The 13951-nt window shown below is 36.7% G+C and overlaps 1 protein-coding gene across 2 annotated transcripts in view; it reads right to left on the bottom strand.

Annotated features, from left to right (window-relative positions):
• The window catches only part of galnt9 (polypeptide N-acetylgalactosaminyltransferase 9), a 107897-nt gene that overhangs the window by 89161 nt on the left and 4785 nt on the right, over positions 1–13951 (bottom strand). For both annotated transcript variants that reach the window (XM_082170310.1, XM_082170311.1), the window contains exon 2: positions 6091–6271. In XM_082170310.1, the coding sequence (XP_082026436.1) occupies positions 6091–6271 (181 nt within the window). The remainder of the gene's footprint in view (positions 1–6090; positions 6272–13951) is intronic.

Below are 13951 nucleotides of genomic sequence, written 5' to 3'. Positions count from 1 at the left end.
CATTTCATTCATTTGTGATTGTTCAATCTCCTTATACAGTTTCCTGCATCATCTTTTCCTGAGTCAATAATAAAATGGCTCATTGATGTAGTTATATTGATTTGTTTTCTTTGGTTGGTGGTAAATTCATTAGCCTCAAGTAGTTTGAGCTAAGGTCAGCTTGACCTTTTTAAGAAACTACTTTTCTTGTGCCTGCATAAAATATACGGCCTTTGTAGTTTGAGAAAACACATCCATTAGACCTTCGGCCAGAGAGACTGAAGAACCACGTATCCTGGAGATTTGCAATTAAATATGCATTAAAGACAAACGGCCATCAATGCACTGCCCCTTCTGGACATCAAAGACCTTTGGAGGATGACTCCTAGTAAGCATTAGCCAAGTAACACATCAACAACTGTTTGCATGGGATTTGCGTCAGAGAAACAAACCACTCTGAGGCTCAATGCTGCTGGCTGAATGCTACTGGTTGTGTTCTCTCAACGTGATCTCACGAGAATATGTGTGTATTTTTACATAAAGTGTGGTTCTACCAAACGTACATTTACTTACGTTTTCATACCCATTGAAACATACAATATTTACGTATTGACAGCACTAAAACATAAATTATTTACATTTGAACAACTTTACAGATGTACAAATGCATACGAATTCCTATTTATGAATATTAAAATCATGGCATTAAAGTTTTGTTTCTATTGTATTCAACTGTCATATCAATTACATGTTTTGTCGCATTTATTACTGCAGTTTACTCAATATGAAATAATAACATTTATCTCTGTTCTGTGACTTCTGCTGCAAACCTGTTTCGATAGATTACATAATGTTAATCAATCGTTCAAGCATTATTTATCATGTAATATTTATTTTGTTCACCGTAGGACACAAAAGCCGTTTTCTCCTGTGCTGTGACTGATAATAGAACCATAAAATACACCAAAACGGAACATAAAATCCCAAAAGACATACATTTTATTAGTTTGCTGTAATCCAAATCTTTAGGATCCGTGCGATTGTGAGGAACAGATCCAAATTCAGCCCTTTATCCAGCGATTTAATCTCCATTCTCAACAGCGACAGTAAACGTCAAATCCTGCATTCTTTCGAATTAAAAAATTGCCGCCTCAATAAGCTTGAAACACGTTTTACGGCAGTGCAACACTTTCTCACGACCAATTCGTATGTATTTTACGAGGTGGCTAATTCGTACGAATTCGTACGACCTCACTCATATGAATTCGTACGATTTATTTTCTACATTTCCTGAATTAAACAATTGGGCTTCAGTCAAGTCATATTTGCGCAAATAATTGATCCATTCAGTTCGTAGGCTATCGCTTATTAAAACTCCTAATTTGTAATGTATACAATTATTTAATAGTCTGATTTTATGTTTCGCTGTGGGTGGTCAGAGTACCGGCAAAATGTGGGAAGTTCCAGAACGCAAGAAAAACGGAGGGTACGCAACAGATTAAAATGTAGAAGTGCCGGTACTGTGTATAGCTACCGGTGCGTACCGACCCACTTCGACTACTGATGATAGGGTTTAGGGATCTAACATTAATCTATAAAATGTTAAAAAGGAAATTATACAGATATATCTGATATAAAAGATTTGTAAATATTTCACGTTTTTTAGCTGTTAAAATGTAATAATGCTGCTTAAATGTTGCCAATATGTCCATTTTGTACGTTTCGGCATCTACCTAAATGTACAAAGTATGTTTTGTGTCTGTAAGAGTTACATATTAATACCTGTATTAACAATAAAACCAGGATGGTTTCAAAAGAGCACTGGGACCTAACATCACAAGGACCACCCAAATCTACCCAGAGAAGACCTATTCAATGAAGACTTCAAACTATACAGTTGTTCAGGAAATTAGAATGATTTCTGAAGGATCATGTGACACTGGAGACTACAGTAATGATGCTGAAAATTCACCTTTTAAAATATATTACAGAAAACAGTCATTTAAATTGTGTATATATATATTTTTTACCATAACACTGTTTTACTGTCTTTTAATCAAGTAGCTTGGTGAGCATAAGAGACTTCTTTCAGAAACATTTCACAGACTTAACGGATTTAATTAAACAAACTGTATTTTAGCACTGCCCATGAGAATGATACAAACACATTTCACAGTGTTACTTGCAAAATTATGAAAGTGAGGACTGCAAGTTCATTTGAATTTTTCATGTTTCTTACCAAACAAGAGCCTGTGAATTATTTACCACGATTGCAGTACATGTTAAAGAAATCATTATCATTAAGTTTTCATTCTCGAAACAAGAAGAGGTGTATAATAGTTCCAGTGGCGGCTGCTGGTCTTTCAAAGAGGGGAAGCTCATTTTCGGCCTACATCATAAAACTTGTCCATTTATTTATATGTAAATTCTGCGTTCCTTTTCAAGAAAATGCTCTGTGACCCTGTCGTACTAACTAGGCGTCTTTTCCAGTGACCTGACCAGTGTCCTCTCAATGGCCAGCAGAGTTAAAAATAATTGTATGAATGTAATAATATAATAAAGGTATAAATAATAATATAATAAAGTATAATAATACTACTACTAATAATATATATTTTAAATTATTTTAATAATTATTTTGTAATTATTACTAATAATAATATAAAAAATATAATAAGTAATAATATAATAAAGGTATAATGTATAATTGTGTGAAATGTATTATGAAAATTGGCTAGCAATTTCGACAAGCAAATACCAAGAAATAGGTTGCAGCAGTTTGACTTTCGACTACACTTGCAAAATCCGCGATGGAACTGAGCTCGAATAGCTTCAGCATCAGCGACTTTTTATTGTATGAAATCGCTGTCAATCAAAAGGAGATGCAGTCTTTCGACAGGCCCTCCAATCATCACGAAGAAGCCCGGAGTCCAGGCCAGCCCACTCCTCCATAGAGGCAGAGCGCAACGCGTCATAATCTGAAGACCACGCCCACCAGGGGGAAAACAATCCAACCGTCTACATTGACTGTGCATTGCGAGAGGCTGCCTCCTTGTCATTTATGACTTATAATTAACAAAAGACCGAAAAATGCCTAAAAGCTGCTGTGTGACAAGGTGTACAGCAAACAAGCTAAAAAACTCATATATACATTTTTATAAGCTTCCGAACCGTAAAAGCCAGCCTTTAATGAGACAAAAGTGGATACAGGCAATAAGACGTGAAGCATCAGCAGGAAGAAAGGGTAAATTGTGGGATCCTGAAACTCAGTATGTCTGCGTGTGCAGTAAACATTTTGTCACTGGTAAGTCAAATATCCAAATGTCAGTTTTATATATTATATTTATGTAAGCTAAGCTGTAGCATTTTTTTTACAATATCATGTCGCGTTCCAGTGGGCGTAGTTCTCAGAGTAGTTCGAGAACTAGTTGCGCTCTGTCTCAATTGATCCACTTTTATGTCCCGAAACAACCGTTTTTTGGGGTCGACAGCTTATAAAAATGTATTTCTGGGTTATTTAGCTTGTTTGCTGTACACTTTGTCACATAGCAGCTTTTAGACATTGTTTTGTTTTTTGTTATAAGTCAGGGAGGAAGCCTCTCGCAATGCAAAGTCAAAATATGCTCTGTCTCTATTCACCCCCAGAGACGCTGAGCGTCCGGGGGCGGGACATAATCGCAGCATTTATCCAATGACTGTCTAGTTTCGAAGCACTGAAAAAAACTATTCAAAGCAGCTCCACTGAAGTCAATGGACGCTGGGCTTCAACAGGGAAATGCACTGTGACGCTACGGGAATGTATGAGAAGGAAATCGAGTCAGCCGACCTGCTATATGTAACTGATTCTGAACGAACTCGTCTTTGAGATGAACGTTCTCTAACGCATTTTTAGTCAATAAAATGTTAACACAATAGTACATATTTGACCATTAATTTTTTGACATTATAGGGGAAGCCGAGCTTCCCTTGCAGTCTTAAAGAAATCCCCACTGAATAGTTCCTTCCCCTCTTGCTGGGTGAGGGTCGGATTTTTGATGGCTTGGATTGTGCAAGTCAAACGGCGATATCTTAGGTAACACATGTTTGTGTACAGGAGCGTGAATGATTGTGTTTATCAGTGATGCAAGTGGGAAGCATTATTGCCAAGACACACATACAAAGAATCGTGATTTGCACACAGTTTGAATCACAACAACTAAAGCGGCTTCAGAATAGCAATTACAAGACAACCTCCATCATCAACAATGGCTTCAATCAAACAAAGACCCATCAGTGTGATAAAAGCAACTTTTGTCTAGAATATCTGAAAAGAATTCATATTTTTATATTTCGTTTTTTTTACAGTTGACATCCATTAACCACAACAAACCAAGCTAGCTATCAAAAGAAAACCTAGATACGGATAGCCTTTAGTATCCCCTCTCAATCACTGGATCTGTGCTTTGGGTCATGTTCTAAATATATAACTTATTATGAATGACCATTAATATTCCAGAGCTGTTTCTAAGGTCGTTTTCCCCACATATAAAATACCCCTGGACTGTTGTTGCATTATTAACATTCCTACCATTAACACTATCCTAGTGGGCAGGGATACTATTCCACACAGTCATATCTCCTTTGTCTAACACAATGCTTTTTCACTGCTAGCTATTGACTCTATTAATGTGATTCTTCCCTGAAGGGCATTTTAATGCTAACATGTGGGAAGTGATTCAGCCACTGGGCTATTTATAAACCCGTTTTTCCTTTTGAAAATCAACCCTGCAGTGTAGATGGTTTTAAAGGGCCATGGCATGTGTGGCAGGACAAGACAATAAAGTCAGATTTTGTTGCACACCACTCCAAATTTTACTTTTACTTCAGAACAAATCACAAAATGGAATAAATGTTCTCAAATATCTTGTGAACAAATTCTGTTCACCCTCATGTCGTTCCGAACCTATATTGCAAACTTCTTTCTTTCTCCTTTTGATTATAAAAGAAGATATTTTGAGGAATATTTTAACTGTTTTATCCATACAATGAAAGTCAATAGTATTCAAATCATCATCGGACCCAATTAACCTTAACTTTATTGGGAAAAAATTAAGTTTTATTTGTTTCTTTATAGCTATATTTATGGTGAGAAAAAAAAGTGAAAGATATAATAAATAAATAAATAATGTACACAATTTTTTTTTTTTTTTTTTTTTTGTGTTCCACAGAAGAAAGAAAGTCATATAGGTTTGGAATGACATTAGGGTTAGTAAATAATGATCTCCTTATTAATATATGGAATTTAATTGCTTCATATTTTCAATGCAAAAACCAAGGTTATTATAGTTGAAAAACCATGCAAAAACATTATAAAAAAAGAAAAAGAAAAGTTTTTGATACTTGAAATAAAATAAACTTTAACTGAGATAAAAAAAATATTTTAAAAAGTGCAAACTTATATTATTTCAGCTAGTTCCCAAAGAAACATTTTTCATTTTCATTTAGTTTAACTTGATGTGATAAAACAATTAAAACTAAAATAAAAAATGAATAAAAACTATATAGACATGTAAAAAATTATAAAACTGACAAAAACACAACAAAATTTATAAAAATAACAAAAATGGAAAATTAAAATGGAAAATATAAAAACTAATTCAAACTATTAATAAAAACGTAAGTGTCTCAATGATACTAAAATAACATTGGCACAAAAAAATGTATTAAATGATTAACTATGGGAGGAACACGTTCAAATAATCTACACAATCAGTATGATTAGAGGCCTATATATATAGCCAACTCACCTTCGTTCCTCTGCAGTCGTTTCTGCATCCCGACTCCTCACTCTCGGCTAGTTCCTATCCCAGCCAGAGATACGGGGTGAGTACTCAGGGTTCGGGCCACATTCTGAGCTCGGAGCCCTACCCCGGACAACATGCCAAATACCCATCCTCTTTTACACAATCTAATTATTTGTAAGTGTGAACTTGTGAAATTGCAACCTTTTATTTAAGAGTGTGTGCTAGAGTAGAACAAATGCCTTTGCACACTGTGGCTCACCTAAACGTCTATTCTTATCTCAACCTCCAAGGGCATGTTCTGTGTTTAAAGACATTGCATCATACTCACTTTTTCGGCCTGTAGTCCGGAATGTTCCTGTCCAAGGAGATCCGGTCACTCAGTTGAGCATTGTAGCCGTACTCCTCGTACCTCCCTTCGCTCTCTCGGCTGTCCTCCCCGAGCGTAGCAGCTGCACCACCCTGTCCTAGACCTCCAGGACCCTCCACCAGTCCCATGGGTTTGGCTAGACCTGCAAAGCAGAAAAGACGTTTGACTTCAGTTGACATGACAAAGGTCAACATATCCCATTAGTATTGTAAAGCAAAACTGGGTTCATTACTGTGGGAGTACCCACCAGTGACATGCAAATCATAACTGCTGAACAAGAGTATGGGCGATAATTGGATGTTGGACACCAAGACACCACCTTCGCCTTATGTCACCTCTTTCATACAGATCTCCCGGGGGGAAAAGGTGGAAAGCAAGTGAACTGTGTTTAAAGGGTTGTCAGTGCAGAGTAAGACTTCTTTGCCTTTGGAAATTCAGGTCTAATTTATCCTCTCGCTCTATGCTAACTAGAATGGGATTGATGCAAGGGTTGTTTCCGGCACAGGGCACATCAAATACTGTGTAGTTTGACACCCAAAGAAAGTGACAAAGAAGAATTCTACAGAATGTATCCATTATACCAGATAGTGAATGCCAGATGGTTGTTCCTAATCAGAATCATTGGTCAGAATAATTGGCGTTATTTAAAAGTCTAGATTTAAACCTTTGCCGTGCTCTTTAAAAGGGATGAAATGTGTAACATCCATTAAAGATGCCGTTTCAATTTGACATTTAAAAGAGCAAAATTATATGTTTCACTAAATTATTAACAGCTACATAAAAATTCTATCAAGATTCAGAAATAAGTGTATGATCCAAGGATGTTCGTTTTAAAGCCTTGAATTACAAAGTGTTTCTAAACTGGGACTACATTGAAAGAGGGAAATATCTTGTAGCTGACTATATTTTACTTGTTTTTTTCATAAACTGTGCCAATGAAGTTCAGAATATCAACCTGCGTTTATTTTTTTTTATTATTTTTTTTATAATTAAAATGTGGCATGTTCTAAGCTGCTGCACAATATCAGTCAAAGCATTTATATAACCTCACATTCTATATCAATGTTTCTACGTAGCTTGGCAAACATACTTGCATAAGCTAACAAAACTAGGAGTTTATTTCCCAATGTTATTGATACACATATTTATTAAACATCTGTGTCTTTTATCATATTGCTGTGGTTCTTGTTTTCTGAAAGCAATAAGCAGTTAGTGTATACTAAGTCAGGGGTCCCCAACCACCGGTCAGCGGGACATTTGGTACCGGGCCGCACAGAAAGAATAAATAACTTAACGTATTTTCCGGACTCAGTCGCATCAGTCAAAAAATGCGTCATGAAGAAGAAAAAACATATATAGCCTAAGTCGCACTGGACTATAAGTCGCATTTATTTAGAAATGTATTTCACACAAAAAAAAAAAAATCAATGTTACGGACGGGACAGTTCTCCATTACGGACGTGACCACTCTGAAAGCGCCACTAAAAGACTACTTTAAAACTTTCACAGAGACCTCAAACAGAAAGCACAAAGCCTGTCTTTAAATTTAATTCCGTTTTGTATTAATTGTATCTTAATTGTAATCAATGTTTCATCAACCAATTGCCTGGATTTAATAAATAAGTAAATATATTAGAAAATAGATAATCACGACACGGAGGCGCCGGCGCGTGAACTGGAGCTCGTCTCATAAATGAACCGAAACTCAGTGATAAGGTAGCCTACTTGCCTCACAGACCTGAGACATATATAGAAAGCTTGAAATGTCTACTTTTAAACAGAACAATTCAAAACGAAAGAAAACAGACTGCTCTCTGCTTATGTAATTCGTATGAAATGTGCATTTCTCTCTGGTGCGTTCACTACTGCGAAGATCGCGAGTCAGCATCGTCAACTTCATCTTTGCAGCCGACACTGACACAGAAAACACTTGTTTATTAGTAAACAATTAAAATGTCTCCTGCTATATTTTACATATTCATAATCATTAATTTTGCCGGTTCTTTTTGACAGCTTTTAGGTGCTTTATTGGCAGCGCCACCCTTACATGTTACATCAGGGTTTCTCAAACTCGGTCCTGGAGGGCCACTGTCCTGCACAGTTTAGCTCCCACCCTGATCAAACACACCTAGCTGTGAGTTTCTAGTGATCCTGACGACATTGATTAGCTTGCTCAGGTGTGTTTGATCAGGGTTGGAGCTAAACTGTGCAGGACAGTGGCCCTCCAGGACCGAGTTTGAGAAACCCTGTGTTACATGAACGCGTCACCACCGCATCAGCACTGAAAACATTTTTCTTTTGGGTGGCATTTTGTTTGTGTTCAGGCTTTCTCAGTTGTCTTTAGGAGCGATGTTACGAGGAAGTTGCTGATAAAGTTGCGAGTAGGCCTACACATTGGATTCACGTTTATTATTATATTTAAAAAATACCCCAGTTTTTATGCCGGTCGTATCATTTTATTTTGTTGTAATTATCCGCCACACCTTAAAGGCCGGTCTGTAAAAATATTGACTGATATTAAACCGGTCCGTGGTGCAAAAAAAGGTTGGGAATCGCTGTACTAAGTGACAGTGCATATATAACACATAAATACATAAATGAACAATCCCAAGTAGGAAACCAGGGGCAGTGTTGTCATAATTAACTAAAACAAAAATGATTTAAAATGTTTTAGTTGATTGAAATAAACATTACATAAAAATGTAAAGATTAGATTAGATTAGAAATGCCTTGGCAACTTACTGATATAAAATAAGTTTAAGTACTATAATTACGAAAACTAAAAAGCTTTAAGCTAAACAGAAAACTAATAAAAATGCCAAAGCACATAAAAATGCCTAATACAAAGTAAATTAAAAAGGAAAAATAAAATATAAAAATAAAAGCTTGTTCAAATCTTTAATTAATACTATAACAATATATAAATAGTAGTAAAATAACACTGACGGGAAGCACTTAAAATCAGCATACGTAAGGACAACCCTAAACTGTGGAAAAATATGTCAGCTCATTATGACTCTGAATGTTTATGTTTCTCAAGACCACACATTTGAAACCTTGTCTACCAGGTAAAAAAGCTTCCCTGATCATAAGCTTTTCCTTTCACGAACATGAAATTTAAGAAATTCTGAGTGATTTTTGAGAAGGGATGGTTTGGCTCTGGGGGGGGTCACCATGCTTGGCAACAGAACGTACAGATTGTGTTTTGGAATCCAAACCAGGCTGTTCCACAAATACCAGTTGGTGCATCATTAAACCCTATTCCAGCCTGAACCCTATGAAGCAACCACAAATGGCTGGATCCCAGCTGATCTACATAAAATATTCCAGGTCTGTCTCTCTTCCTGGCAGTCGTGACCTCCCAGAGCGTTGACTTGACTTGGACTCTGAGTTCTTGCATCATAGGTGTTCTGGCAAGCTTGAGCTGAAATTGTAATGTCTCTCTGAAACCGTCTGAGGGTTTGTGTCTCTTTCACTGTCATTGTTATTTCCATTGTCTCGAAGGCTGCCTCTGTTGGCTGTTTTGAGAGAATTCTATTACATAGCGGCCTGGCATTTTGACACTAATCCCTGAGAGCCAGCTGTCTATGGCAGAGAGAAACTGCATATCACAGTGTCTTAATGCAGTGGTCTGCTAATACAATGCAAAATGTTGAGGTGAAACATAATATCATAATTTTTCAAACTGCATATATGTTATAGACCAACAAAGCAACACAATGCCATTGCTTACATATCTCTCTGCTGAAAAACAAAAAAAGCAAGACAGTTAAAAAAATTCTAAGCTGGTTTGCTGGTTAAAAAGATATTGGTCACTTGTCAAGTGCTGGACAACCAACTAAACAAACTGAAAACCAATTTGGCCAGGCTTTGAGACCATCTAGACCAGAGCTTCTCAAATCCTGTCCTAGAGGGCTACTGCCCTGCAGAGTTTATCTCAACCCTAATTAAACACAACTGAACCAGCCAATAAAGGTCTTCAGAGTTACTAGAAAATGGCAGATAGGGGAGTTTGATCAGGGTCTACTCCAGACAATAAGAACACCCCCTTTAGCCAGGTTGGGAGACCATCTAGACCAGGGGTGTCCAAACCTGCTCCTGGTGTTTTGCAGAGTTTAGCTCCAATAAATCACACTTGAAACAGTTGCCTGGAAGTTTCTAGTGAGTCTGAAGACCTTGATTAGCTATGATAATGCTGGTTGGTGCTAAACTCTGCAGGACAGTGGCCCTCCAGCAGCAGGATCAGACAACCCTGATCTAGACCATCTTAAACCATCTAAGACTAACAAATAAAAATATACATTGCAGGATCACCTCTTTTCTCACAGTATCTGAAATGGCTTGATCAAGGATCCGGTCTCTCTAAACCCCTCCTTTCCGAGAGCCTACTCTGCTCTGATTGGTCTAGTCTTCATCCTTTGAAAGTGGCAATATAGCAAATGCCTCCATGAAAGTAGACATAGGATATTTCAAACTCCAAACTAACTAGCTAACTGACTTTCTCCGATTATTTCCATGGCTGCTAATACATTTGGCAAAGGAGATTGTGTTTTAGCTGCTGTTCAGCTCAGAGATGCTATTAACCACTGTCTATGTAAATGCGCGTGTGCATGCGTGTGTGCTCAGATAATAATATGCTTTGAAGGCTGTAAAGAGACAGCAGTGATTACAGTGAGCTGAAGAAATTAAGTTACAAAGACCAAAGGAAACAGGCTCTGTTTGTGGACTAGCAATTATTCTGTTTTCTTCCCTCTTAAAAAAAAAATATATATATATAGCCCTCTTACCATTATTTCATCCTTCAAATGGAAAGGGCATGATAGAGGCTGGTGATTTGTACGTTTCTAGTTTACAAATCTACAAGTCTAGAAAGTAATCGGCAGTTGCTTCTAAACCATTAGCACTGTTTCTGTTTCTATTTTCAGCTCTACATGAAAAGAAACGTCATAATTACACCAATTTATGAAATACATTTTAAAAAAGCAACAAACCAGAAACAATAGCCACTTTCACACATACAGTATTTAAAATTAACGGTAAATGACAGAGAACAGATCATGTGTGAACAGGACCTTTTCAAATATACTGATAAATTGGTTCCGTCAATTTACCAGTAAGGGAAGTTGTAACATTATCAGTAAATCACCGGTGTATGCGCTGTGTGAACGTGGAATGAAGATTACTGGTATTTTGCAGGCCATTCATAAAATTATGAAGCAGATGATGCGTTTACTCAGCACTGTTTACAAATGTCTTCAAATTGGAGTGATACCGAAACTAAAGCACTTCTCCTCGTCCGGGCGGATGAAGAGATTTGTCAACAACTTTATAGGTCACTTTCGGTTAATGACATCGCAGAGTTTACCGGTATTTTGGAACTGTGAATGGTCTGTTAATGGTATGAACAGCATATTTTTTTTATTTACCGGTAAAGTCATTCTGGCAATTTTACGGTAATTTACCAGGATTGCTGTGTGAAAGGGGCTATTGTTTAATGACGTTGCACATATTAGGACACATATACTTCTTATGGAAAAACTGACCAAAGCACTGTTAAACTGACAATTTATTTTGCATTTAGAAATGTATACAAATGAATTGTATGCCCAATGTAATGAATAGGAAATAATGTTTTTTAATGATAAAATTATTCAACATGGCTGATGGAATATTTAATTGCAAATTTGGAAAATAAAAATAAACAATGATTCTAAGGAAATTATTATATTATTGTTTGAATAATAATTCCTGTGATATAATAATTAATGCACCAGATGGTAATAAAAACTGTTTCTATATGAAATATCTCAGCACTGGAATTGTAATTTGTTTTCCCTTCCTTTCTGTTCCATGCATTCAATAAAACACATTTGTTTATTTTAAAAAAGGAAAGGAAAAAGGAAAAAAATTGGACTCCAATTTGGTCTCAAAATGTCAGCAAAAAAATATAGGACTTTTTTGAAGAAGTGAAGGATGTGTGCCTGAAATTCATGATTCTCTCTCTCTCTCTCTCTCTCTCTCTCTCTCTCTCTCTCTCTCTCTCTCTCTAATGGACTGGACTTTCCAGACTCATTATTTTAACAGGCTGCTCGGCAGTCTGTCTTTGAGAAATGGCTTATGAACGGATACTGTTAGCTATTTTTTTGCAAAAAGCTTTGAATTTCATGACAGATAGCTCCAATTCCACTTTCTTTTAAGCATATTCTGTGCATGTGTACTTAGGCAGTTCAGAATCATGAAATCATGAATAATAATTACTCATAAGTTTTACAGTCCTGACAACCAGAATACAGATCCCAGCCCAGAGGAATACTTTCCTTTTGCTTAGAGGTTACTGTTTGATAGCTCACTAGACTTAATTGAGTTGTCAGTTTAAGTTTCATTAAGTATCAACCAGATCTCAGATGTCTCTTCTGAAGTTACTTAAGAGAAATAAGAATATAAATAAAGGAGACAATTGGTACTGTATATTGATATAATAACAGTACAGAAATAAAAAAAAGTAGAATGGATAGCATAGCGTAGATCTTAGAATAATTTCATGAGAAATGTTGGCGCTCATACTGAAATCTCTCACTTTTGAGAGCAGACTTTGTTCTCTTGGCAAATGTGATCACAATCTGAGACACTGTTGAGATCTCTGCTGAAAGGAGTCATGAAGGCTTTATCTCAGAAGAAAAATCTGAGAATTGGGAGACTTCAGAAAAGTTTATTTGACGGAACACATTGTGGAGGACGGGAAAAAAATGAAGCATGCTAGTCTTTCTGTCGGGACGTCGTAAAGCATCAAAGACGCGGCGTAGGTGGTCGTCCACTATACAAGATTAAATGATCGATTCTTGCGTCCCAATGCCCATTGTCTTTTTACAAATCACCATGACATCCTACGTCAACAGATCGTGCCAAAATGTAGGCCTATATACATAACTGGCTTAACCAGTATGGTTTAATCCACTGTGTTTGTGGAGGTCTTCAGTCATCCATCTGTGATACTACCAGTCAAGTTTATCTCCTGCTTTCTTGTAAAGTGCTCTGGCAGCATTCAGGCCTGATGCACTTTTACTCAGAATTGCTTTAAATTATGTAACAAGATTTGAACAAAAAAAGTCTTACGGACCCTTTATGGATTCCAGGATAAGAGATACTCCTTTTTGAGGTAATTTGGGAGCTGAATGAATACATGAATTCATGTCAAAACTGATGCTAGTGCAGCATAAATATTCATGAGGAAAATGTGGTTAAGGGGACATGAAAGGCAGGATTGGACAGTCCCCTTAGAGTCCCCTGTGAATGCATCACACTGTAAAATGTGCTAGGTCATAAAGCATCGATGGTGGTGAAGTACTTACTCAAAAGGCTGATTTATACCCAGAAATTATAAAGTGATACAAGGTCGTATAATTTTATGAAACAAATTATAAAAACTTTTGTAAAAAAAACAAAAAAACATTTAAATCCTATCTGTAATCTCAATTAACTTGTATACTGGGAGCAGAAAGTTCGTTTATTGATATTCTAATTTTTATTCCACTGGATTTCATTCTAACTCTAAATGACTAGAGCCAGGAAAATTACATTATCCATAGTACCAGCACTCTGTATCAGAGCAATGTCGGGGCGGTCATACTTTTTATAGATGCATGGCATACGTAACACCTACACCACAGCCTCAACCCTATAGGGGGCTCCCACGCGGTGTGATAAGCCATATACAGTATATAATGGTTAAGCTTGCCATTTAACACTACACAGAAGCTGCATCTAAGTGCCAAGTGAGTTTTACTGTGAAGCGGGATGTCCCGATTAAGTTTTTGTGCCCCCG

The sequence above is a fragment of the Leuciscus leuciscus genome, assembly GCF_965113295.1.
Source record: "Leuciscus leuciscus genome assembly, chromosome: 5".
Lineage (NCBI taxonomy): Eukaryota > Metazoa > Chordata > Actinopteri > Cypriniformes > Leuciscidae > Leuciscus > Leuciscus leuciscus.
This window is presented reverse-complemented; position numbering and strand designations above follow the sequence as displayed.